The sequence below is a fragment of the Ptychodera flava genome, chromosome 20 (genome assembly GCF_041260155.1).
Source record: "Ptychodera flava strain L36383 chromosome 20, AS_Pfla_20210202, whole genome shotgun sequence".
In the NCBI taxonomy this organism is placed as follows: Eukaryota; Metazoa; Hemichordata; class Enteropneusta; family Ptychoderidae; genus Ptychodera; species Ptychodera flava.
In genome coordinates, this window is record NC_091947.1 from 8,093,326 (window position 1) to 8,105,000 (window position 11,675).

At 37.9% G+C, this 11,675-nt stretch overlaps 1 protein-coding gene across 1 annotated transcript in view; it reads right to left on the reverse strand.

Moving 5' to 3' along the window:
• Window positions 1-318: 318 nt before the first annotated feature.
• The window catches only part of LOC139119917 (spermatogenesis-associated protein 24-like), an 11,860-nt gene continuing 503 nt past the window's right edge, over window positions 319-11,675 (reverse strand). The window contains exons 2-5 of the mRNA XM_070683876.1: window positions 9,930-9,995; window positions 6,793-6,923; window positions 5,244-5,314; window positions 319-1,188 (exon numbers count right to left, since the gene is read on the reverse strand). Of these exons, the coding sequence (XP_070539977.1) occupies window positions 974-1,188; window positions 5,244-5,314; window positions 6,793-6,923; window positions 9,930-9,995 (483 nt within the window). The 3' untranslated portion in view covers window positions 319-973. The remainder of the gene's footprint in view (window positions 1,189-5,243; window positions 5,315-6,792; window positions 6,924-9,929; window positions 9,996-11,675) is intronic.

Genomic DNA, 11,675 nt, shown 5'->3' on the forward strand with positions numbered 1-11,675 from the left:
CTACCAAATGAATAGTTGCAGGACTACCAAACCGAATAGTGTGTGTAGGACTACCAAACAGAGTAGTGTTTGGTAGTCTACCAAACTAAATAGTGTGTAGGACTACCAAACCAAATAGTGTGTGTGAGACTACCAAACCAAATAGTGTGTAGGACTACCAAACCAAATAGTGTGTAGGACTACCAAACCAAGTAGTGTGTGTGAAACTGCTTGACTACCAAGCAACAAACTTAATTATCTTGATACTTGCTTTGAGAACCGTTGTGCATTGAATGAATCCCTCATTACACAACACAAATGCAAGTATTTTGCAACATCTTTTGTTTAAAAATATTTTATTTACACTAGAACTGTGTATCATGCCACAGCATAAATACAATGATTTGAAATTATCTTTTGACACATGTCAGATATGCACAATAAACAAAAAACAGGTTAAACCCGGAATTCAAATGGACCAGAATACAAATGAAACCATGTGCACAAATGCATGCAGAAATTGAGTACTTCCCTATGCTTTTGTACCCATGGGTTTGTATGTACCGCCATTACGTGATCTCTTGGGTGTATTGAGTCTGTAGAACACACCACATCCTTTTTATGCCAGAGTAGAACCACTGGAGCAATAGAATGACCATAGAAAACAATGTACAAAAAAAAGAATGAATCGTAAAGAAAGCTTCAGTTATTAGGAAGAAAAATGTTATAAGTATGTTTGGTAAATGTCTGTGGTACTGTGTAGGCTTCATAACAGCTGAGTGCACACAAAACATAATTGTTGAATATTCATATTTTCATTTACAAAAACTAAGGAAAATATGCCATCTTGGAACTGTACATAGCAAATTTCTGTTTATATAAGTAATTTCACTCATAATGTTCTAATTTTCTGTTAAATATACATTGAATTCCATTAAATAATATTTTACATGATGTACTGCTTTCTTGTCAGAATGGCTCAAAGGCTTCATCACTAGACCCTATGACTTTGAGAAGATGGTTTCTTAGGTTTGTCACTACATCCCAGCGTTTTGGCAATGTATGCTTCTTGTTGAACTCTGATTTCCATCTCTGTGAGTTCATGTTTGTGGTTTTCTTTCTGTTTGGCTAGTCTTTGCTTCAGGTCTGTGATGGTGGCATTCTTACTGTAAAGTATGTCTTCTTGCTCCTCACACTGGGCTTCAATTTCTGCAACATTCAAAAACACCATAAAGGTCACCCACTGTGGTATTAACCTTTGTACTCCATCAACTGTCTTTTTTCAAATGGCATTTTTAGACTCATGGTGGAGATAATAAGGTTAGACACAGCATTTGAGTTGTACCAAGACTGAAGGACAATGGACCCATGCTAAGCTACAATACAATTCACCACTGTCCTAGGGACTATGTATGTATTCAGCACAAAAGGCTCCCTCAGACAGGTAATGATTATAAGGTTAGACACAGCATTTGTGTTGTACCAAGACTGAAAAACAATGGACCCATGCTAAGCTACAATACAATTCACCACTGTCCTAGGGACTATGTATGTATTCAGCACAAAAGGCTCCCTCAGACAGGTAATGATTAATGCAATAGGTACCTTTGTGATATTACATGGTGACTTTAATGTGTTATTATTATACACCTACTGCCGTAACCTATGGGAGTTTGACCGTCTAATAGCTTTCCGTATTTGGTATAGTACGCGGAGTCCCGAATACGGGAGACGCGCCTGTTTGACCTTTGACCTAGCGATTATTGGATGTAAACAAACTATTTTACGGTGAGTTATAGACATAATAACAACTTCCACCAAAATGTATTCGTAGTATAAGGTTTAAAACACGCTAAACACAAAACTGAGTCTAAATGCAATTGATTTTTATTTAAAAAAACTAATTAAATTGAAAACATTCAGCGAAGTTTGCTTGTACTGCACTGAAAATTAATTGGCTTCGTGCCAACGCAAGGGACTTGTACTACGGAGCAGTAGGTGAATTTTTGTGGACACAATGGCAGACGAAGCAGACGTATCGCGCGCATTCCACTCATATCGCGCGTGCCGCATCCCTCAAAATTTACCATAGAATTAGTTTATACGGACGATTAATGGAGGGAGGTGTATAATAATAGGGTTATACACAAAATACGGCCCTGTATGGACGAGGGCTCAGTGAGTGACGTATTGGACTCGCCTTCGGCTCGTCCAATACGTCACTCACTGAACCCTCGTCCATACAGGGCCGTATTTGTGAATAACCCTATAATATAAATCTAAAAGGCTAGACTACGGGCACACAGACCTTTGTGCTTGCTCCGGTCTCCTAATGACATGCATATGTTTTTCTACGAGAACTGTACGGGCAGGGCAGGAATACAAGTTTCACATCCAGTTTTGCAATTCTATGCTTTATATTGCCTTTTCAAAGGAACAGACTATGTACAGACATAGTACCCTTACACCTATTTTCACAGTGAAGAGTTCAGAAAACAATCACAGAAAACAATCAGATTGGGCCAAATCATGGTGGTGAAAGGGTTAATGGGATCTACCACAGCATGTAAACTGACAATGTCGATGACTTGCATGCTTGTGTACAATAAGGTTATTACCCAATATCGCCTGTTCCTGTGTCGTATCAGCATGAGTGTCATTTGTGCTGTGTCAGACACGAGACAAAGTCGAGTGTCTGACGCAGCACAAATGACACGAATGCTGATACGTAACAAGGAACAGGCGATATTGGGTAATAACCGATTTATCATATACCCATGCCATAATTTTAGGGAATTTTTACTAATAGAACGACAAACCTTAAATTTTGAGGCTTAACTTTATTACGCCTTGCGCATAAATATCAGAATGTTTATGTGAACAGGCTTCATTCGTAAAGTATACGACGAAGATGTCAACATTGCGCGCAACATCGCTGCAAGTCATCCATATCTCAATGAAACCCAAGAAGAAAGACGCCGGATACAAAAATCGTCATAAGAGAGGAACATTTTAAGGTGCAATAATATGCTATTACAACTGTAACCGATCAAAAACTGCTCAGCTTTAAATCTATCCTGATTTCGATCGTCTTACGGCACGGAGCTCGCGCGGAGAGGACGCCATTTTGTTAGTTTACCCTTAGAGTTGCCATGTCAACAGTCGTCACGCGCGCGACATCATGTCATGCCACGCGCTCACTACCTGTTCGGTGGAGACCGTGCACAGTGCCGGCGCCGTGTGAACGGCAGAATGTTTGCTAGAACTTGACCAAAAAAAAAATACCATGGGAAAAAATTTCAAGACTCAACGTGATATTTCCATATTTTGCAACCAGAAATACCCGTGTTCCTTGAACAGTCCGGGTCAGCTCCAAAATTGGAGACTCATTATGATAATGTATTCCGGCATTCAGCCAATCATCGACCAGATTACATCATTAAGAAAGTACAGGTCACGCTGGGTCACAAATTACCCACCAAGTGTGATCGGCAGTTTTGGGCCGCTTATTAAGCCCCTGTCTTGTGAATTTCGACGAATTTCGACAGTCAACATAATCCACGTGTTCTGCAGAAGGTCATGTCCAACAAGGAGTCCGATTAGTGAACAAATATTCGAAATATTGACGATTCATTTCTACCCCCAGTTTATCGATTTCGCTCAAGTACCGAGAATCATTTTGTGGATGTTCGTCATCTCTATTAGAAATACTGTTATAAAGGTTATTTGTGTAGGTACGCGTATAACATTTTGCAAGAAAGAAGAGCAATGTCAGAGCTTTAAAACGATACCTGTTTTGTAGTTGTCAACGCAGACTAAAATGGTACGCGATTTTGAAAATGTGTTGACAGAGTGGCCACACAACTGTTCCCCATACGGTAGAATTTGTATCGCTGCCATCTCCGATACAAATGGGGTATTCTGAACGATCTGTGTAGGGACACGATTATATTTTCGCAGGAATTCAAGCCAGAGTCTAGGAATCACAGCGATATATGGGGTTTGGTTGTCTTAGCCAGAATAAAACTGGTACGCGATTTTGAAATTGTGTTTTGACAGAGTGGCCACACAACTGTTCGACATTATGACAGAATACGGCGCGGGAGTTCGACACAGTATGGCGTACGTAACGAAGGACGCATGTGGAGGTTGCCAGGAAATACATTTTTACTGATGGCGTGCTGGCCGCTGATTGGCTAATGAGAGGGGGAAATATTATGGTATAGCGTCTCCAATTTTGGAGCTGACCCGGACTGTTGAAGCCCTTCAAGTTTTTACGTCGGCGACATCGCTTCGCAGGCAGGGAGAGGCAGCCATTTTGTTGTTTACGTTGTTTACTAACAAACTGCTAATGTACATTCAGGAAAACTCTAAAACTGATGACGTTCATCGTGCATATCTCGACGTTTACCATGAAATATCACTGCTGATATTTTACGGTGAACGTCACTAGGATGTATCAATATGGGCATGGGTATATGATAACAGTGCATATTCCTTTGTATAATTGACTTTAGTACAGAGGAACCTTGTATCAGGATGTGCACACAGTATACAGTATGTGGGCTTCAAATGGAAACTTCAACAAATCTATCTAGGAGCAAAGTCAATCAGGACCATACAGCACAGAAGAATGGTTAAATGTAAAAGGAAAGTAATCCATGATATTTTTATTTGATGGTGATTGAGTGCTTTTTTAATTTATTTTTTACCATGTCATATAAACAAGATTACTATTTTTATGGGCCTATAAATAAATACAAAAATAAAAAAAAATGTTCTTTGAGGAAGCTTAAATCTTCAGTGCGTATATATTACTGTCTCATGTGTAATCAGCTGCATGTCATTTTAACTGTATTTCTTTTTTATCTTTATTTCAAATTAAAGAACCTTGCTTATCAAACAATGAAGTTTATTGACATATAAGTTCACATTTCAAAGTTCCTATAAACAAGTCTATTATGATTGTGACCCATGAATTTTAGGTACGTATTAATTAACAAAGCTGGCTGGTAGGCCATCAAGGAATTCCTTGAAACATGTTATTAGATACCATTGATGATGAAGGGGATGGGGTAGGAGTACAAAAAACATGAGCCACAAAGCCTCAAAGGGTATGGTGCCACTGATGTTCTATATGCCCAATAAACTCTTTCCCTTATATTGATCTATGCAAATTTGACAGAGAAAGAGATGTTAATACCATAGACTGGTTGGCTGGCAACAATTTCAACAACTTGAAGATTGTTATGATATTCACGTACCTGTACACTTATGAACAAGCTCAACATTCTTGGCACTGTCCTTCAACACCTTACTCTTCATCTGACCAACTCTGTAATTGAGCATTCATTAACATTGTATTTCTTCTGGAGTAATTGTCACAAGTTGGCAACAAAGGCCAAAGACTTCTCCTAAAATGTACAGTGGGCAACAAAAACCAATAGAATTCTCTCCACAATGCGGTGAGATTATAGTCTTTTGTATTCAAATATTTCCAATTCAAATGCCTGAATCCAAGAGTCTGGTCAATGTCTCTGTCTACCTCTTTAAGTATTCAATTCATTTGGAATGGTGAAGTTGGTCCAATTTTCTCGGAAGTTGTGGTAAAATGTTCACCGTTATAAATGTACTCACATGTCAGTTTTGGCTATTGTCATATACAACTCCTTATCTTTGTGTAAATAAACAGTCCAAATAACTTAAAATGTACACATTGAATTTTTTTCATTGAAATGGTTCAGTGTATTTTTTTTTGAAATCTTTACGTCACCAAATACATGGCTGTGGGTAACACTTGAAAGCAAGTTATTTAGCAAAAAAATAAGAGATATGACAGATAAACACAATTTTTCAACATGGCTCACAAATCACAAAGAGGAAAATATCAGCACTTCAAGAGGGATGCATGGGTCAAAGTTCAAAGGGTCCTCTGATTAGTAACCCAATAGCATTGTTTTCAACAAACACAAAACTTCATAACTGTATAATTGTACACGTACACCGTATTAGACTTCTTTGAAAACTGAGAAACTGTTGAAGTAAGGAACAGTTGCACAATGGATGTAGATTGTAAGGTTGCTTGGATTATCTGTCATTCATAAAGTCCATATAAGATGCACACAAGGAATAAAGCTTCATCACATGTACAGAGAAACATTGATAAATAAATTTTGTATACTGTACAGAAGGGAAATAGCATTTTGTATTCACAATCATGCCAATGTTAAACTGCAAATGTCAATGTGAAAGAGAAACATGCGCATGTCTATTTCTCTTTCTCTATAGATCTTACACTACTGAGCTCTCTTTCCATGCATTCCATTGTGTTTTGGCCCAAAACATTGAAACTGATAGGACCAACCAACTTGGATGGTTTACTGTGAGAAGCTTGTCCTCAAGTTTAATTATATTCTAATTTAGACTCAATTTCAATTAGCTTTTATTTCAGCAGAAAATGCGGTATTACTCTGTAATTTTTGAAATGCTCCCACCACAACATCATTTGGCCATAGCCAAAACTACTAGAACTCTCATGAGATAATATTTTGTTGAATAACACACATCTCTTGAAAGTAAATTTTAGCTTTGTCTCAAGTTTGGCATGCAATGACCTCATCTGTGTTGTGACCTTCATAGATGCTCTCACTTCATAATTCTCAACATTCTATGTGAGAAAGTTCAACCACAATAAAATTGTCACACAAATATGGCCAAAATACAACAGAAAGAAAACGTAACTTCACCATACCAAAGTGATAATATGATAAAATTGGATTACAGTTAAGATCTATCAAATGTTTTGTTACTCACACTTGTTCAAAAGCCGTCTTTTCTCTTTCAAGTTGTTTGCTCAAGATTTCTATCTCACCAAGGGCAAACTGTAACTTGTCTGATTCACTCAACAATTTGGCTTTTGTTTTGGCGTGAGCAATTTTCTCTTCCTGTAATCAAAACAATATTACCTGATGAGTTAGAGTTTGATTTCTACAGTGTTACCACTTCACAAAACATATCAAATTATGGATTTCATAACACCTGAATTGCTAGCTGGTCATCAGATTTTGTCCTCTCTCTTCCAAGGGTTCACAGTTCATGATGCCCATTGAATTTACTTTGAAAGTATACTCAAACTGTTGATAAACTTAAGGTCCACACTCTCCAACAAATGTCCATTGATTTTGATAAATCATCTGTTCAATGGCTATCAATGTGAAAATTTACTGTTATAATACCAAGTAACCTAAAATATTATTTTAAGTTATTCGAATTAAGATTGTAATATTTTGGAATACGTAAAGTGAGACAACATGTTCAACAATTTTGTAAATCAAAGATTATTTCATGTTAAGTGGTTATCTTCCTAGCATGCCATCATGCCTGATATAGTCTATGATATGTCTGTCCTAGATGTCTATGATGATGCAACTATCTCTTGGACATAAACTGAGGAACCATTGCTTTGATGTGTTTGACATAAGTCAACTTTAATTCAATGGGACTGACAGAAGGTGCTGTGAGGAATAAGTCCAAGCCATTGAAACCTACTGTTTGAATGTTTCTTTTGAAATCTAGACAAGAAAAGAGAGAGGGATTGTGGTGATTGAACTTCTCAACAAAATATGTTTAAAACCAATTACAGATGAATTAGTCACATGAAAAACACACATATTAAAAATAGCGCCAATGGCACTTGATCACAACTGGCACATTGAGAAACTACTCTATCTCTGGGTACACCTGTACATGAAATACTGAATGGGTAGGTGCTGCGGGTTTGGAGTTTGTCAGTAAATGCACACAGAAAACAAAGTCCCAAAGTAGCGAATTCCAGCCATTTTCAAACCACACTGTTTGTCAGTGGGGGTAAGCAATATTCGCAAAAATCACATTTCCAGGCTAATAGACTATGTTTTACGAAATCACACGTCCTTATCACAAAATAAAACGATCTTTGTCTTTAAATCAATGCGCCAGTAAACAGGTCCAGCAGCGGGTTATGTCATCAAGTCTGTAATGTTAAGGGTCATCACAAATGTGAGAGATCTAAAACATTAAATATGTTGTTTTTTATCAATTTTATTACCAAAAGCGCATGAAAATCTCTGATACTTTGAATCAGCCATCCTGCATATTTGTAACATTCATCAAAACCTCATTTCTGTTCCACAACTCATTAAATAGTCCACAATGCAGGATTGGTGTACATTCCAAAACTACATATATGAAAGACCCCTAAAATCAATTAGTTAAAAGGGGGGGGGGGTTAGAAATTTCCCAAAACTATCTAACTGCTGCTCCGTTTGGCTCCATTTTCGGAATCGGAACCTTGGAATTAGTCTGAATATCTCTACCAAATATCAATGCAGTCTGTTCAGCGGTTTTTGACTTTTTGTTGTTTACGGAAATGGACACTGTCCCACACCGGTTGAAGCTAACCCTATATCACAACTTCCAGATGTGATAGTGACCTATGGTCATTTTGTAAAAATACCGCCAATGGCGCTTGGACATTATGACCGCCTAGTATTATCGGCATTTATCAACAACCACACTCACTGTGAATTAGACAGACCACGAAGTCAATGAGCAACATATAGATGAAAGACTATTTTTCACATTGCGATTTTAAGCTCATTTTTATGAGAAAAGAGACATGTATATGTATATGGAGAAAAAGCAGAAGACATATTTGTAAATTGTTTGTTAAGTGACAATCATATATGCATCTCTTGAAATTTGTGGTTTATAAGGTATAACAGTAATGTAAGAATAATGAGGTATGAATAAGTTAGTAAAGCTAAGTTGACAGTAATTAAGATTACAAAATTATACACTAAGCTGGGGAAATCTGATTGAAATAAATGTTGAAAAGTAGCAAAGTCATGGTCATCTTTTGTCTAATACCTTGTGTAAGTTCATGAACTTTACATAAATCTTGCTATAGATTTGTTGCTAATGGGCAATAACTGTGTTTCAGATCATTTGAGAGCAATCCATCCATGACAGGTTTAAATTGTAATATACTTCTATTTAAAGGAGAGAAACTTCTCAAATAATTGTTTTCCCTGTATTTGCTGTGAGAACACATGGACAGATGCTCAGGACTCTATGCTGGTGCTACCTTGATAACTAACCTACAACTTGTAACGTCATTGTCTAACCTGTTCACCCCAATTTCCTGTAGACAGGTCCACACTCTCCATTGATAACAATGGGTTTGGGCCATACCATTGTAGTGAAAGACTGTAACATGTGAGGTTGTGGATACTTAATCTCTGGAATATCAAAGTCTGCATATTGACTCAAGGATGTTTACTTAACAAATGCCTAGGGTCATCTCAAAAGTGAGAATCTAAACTATGAAATATGTTGTTTTTAATGCTTTTGATGCCCAAAAGACCATAGAAATCTCTTATACTTCGAATCAGCCATCCTGCATATTTCTAACATTCATCAAAACCTCATTTCTGTTCAACAACTCATAAAACAGTCCACAATGCAGGATTGGTGTACATTCCAAAACTACATATATGAAAGACCCCTAAAATCAATTAGATAAAAAGGGGGGTTAGAAATTTCCCAAAACTATCTAACCGGCGCTCCGTTTGGCTCCATTTTTCGGAATTGGAACCTTGGAACCAGTCTATGTATCGGTATCAAATATCAACGCAGTCTGTTCAGCAGTTTTTGACTTTTTGTTGTTTACGGAAATGGACGACATCAAACACTGGTTGAAACCACCTCTATATCCAACTTCCAGTTGTGATAAAAATAAAAATTGCACTGACAACAAACCAGTGAAATCATCATGATCACCTCATTTTCTGTGTTTCCAGAATACAAATACCAAAATCAATCTATTTGTGATGAACTGTGAAAGTGAAAAAAAAACAACTGTTGTCTTTTGTATAAGTACCGGTATCTCTCACAGTGGCTCTCAGTCTCACCTCGAGATCCTTGATTACTTTCTCATATAATGTCTTTGACACCATTTCACTTTCCATGGATTCCATCTGAAAACAAAATGTAATTGTGATTTATCTGTAATAAAATTCAATATGAAATAAACTGATAATCTATTATTATGGCATGGTAAGCCATGGCCTTGCTGTGTTACGGAGTCTGAGTCCTTACATGTACACAGACTTGGGCTTAGAAAAGAGGAAATTATAAGAGAAATTCTATGTTACATTTGTCATGGCCATATGTAGAAAACCTCTATCATATGGCAGGGCTCGAACTTAACGGTTGCCCGCTTGCCCGGGGCAGGTAAACCTGACATCGGGCTGGTAAAAATAAATTACACTTGCCCGGTCGGGCAAGTGATAAACTTTGATCAAATTTAAATGTTCTGTGAATAAAAAACTCAAGAAATTTTGTTGAACAATGTTCGCTGTTATCGAGTTTCAAGTCACTGAAGCGGGTATCACAACCGACAAGCCGGACGTCAACATTCAGCGAGTGATATCCAGCTGTTGTCTTTCCTCCCTCTGGAAGTCTAATCTCATTAACGTAAAACTTGCACTTGTTTGTCGCTAGTGACTCCCAGGGGTGTTGGTCAGTAATTTCAACAGCCACTTTGCACGTGGAGACCTGACTGAGACAACGCAGACTGTACGTCATGGCGAAGCAAACCACCCTGTTTTCATGTAAATTTTTGAAATCCAAGCCTGATAAAGTCACAGATTCCGGAACAGGATCTGTGTCAGGGGATACAGTACACGTTCAACCGGCTGGCCACTCAGAAATCGACAGTGATAAAGCGCTAGCTAATGGCGCGGTCGCAGCATCGAGTTCAGTGGAAAGTAAAGTGAAGAAGCAGAAGTGCGATATACCCGGTATATGAAAAGAAACGACAACGGAAGTTTCAAAACTCCTGGAAAAGAGATTTGCTGATGCGAATATCGATTGATGGGCCACCCCTTCAGCTATATGACCCCAATCCTGCACTAGCATATTGGTGGACGAGTGGGCAGAGATCACGAAGACTAACACTAATGGATCGTAACAATTAATATGATTATCAATACAGACAAAACAGAACCTGCATTGATATGATGCTGTCGGCCACATTTTGAGATTGCTTGGTCTTCGTGATCTCTGCCCAAACAATATAAACAGACAAAAAATCGGGCAAGTAAGATTGTTCATTGGGCAAGTAAAATTTCTGGAAACTTGCCCGCTGGGCAAGTAGGTAAAAAAGTTAAGTTCGAGCCCTGTATGGACTAGAAATCACAACCTTACAATGTGAATGAATCAACATTTCTTGTTATAACAAGGGGAAGATGGTTCCTAATGCATCAGATGCTGGTATATTAAATAAATTGTGCCTTTTTGTGAGAAAAATCTGTCACTGAACTCGGCAACAGCCACTTTGATTCCGACTTTCCTCTCTTTTTAATGCATACAGTGGCCGTTGCCGTGTATCGAACCACAAGCGACTATGGCCTCACTTACTATAATTATGGACGTACCAAAAGATACCTCTAAAAATCAATGAAGGGAATGACGGTGTAAATGAGGAAATATACTAGACTAGAGCCCAGAAGACACCCTTCCTTCTAATATATGGCCACTAACAGAGTTATGAACGGAAATGAACAAGGACTACATATTACAAAGCAAGCTCAAGGCGCTCGGCCTAGTCTCCCTTACGGCCGCACTGTGATCGCTATATAATATGGCATGATGGA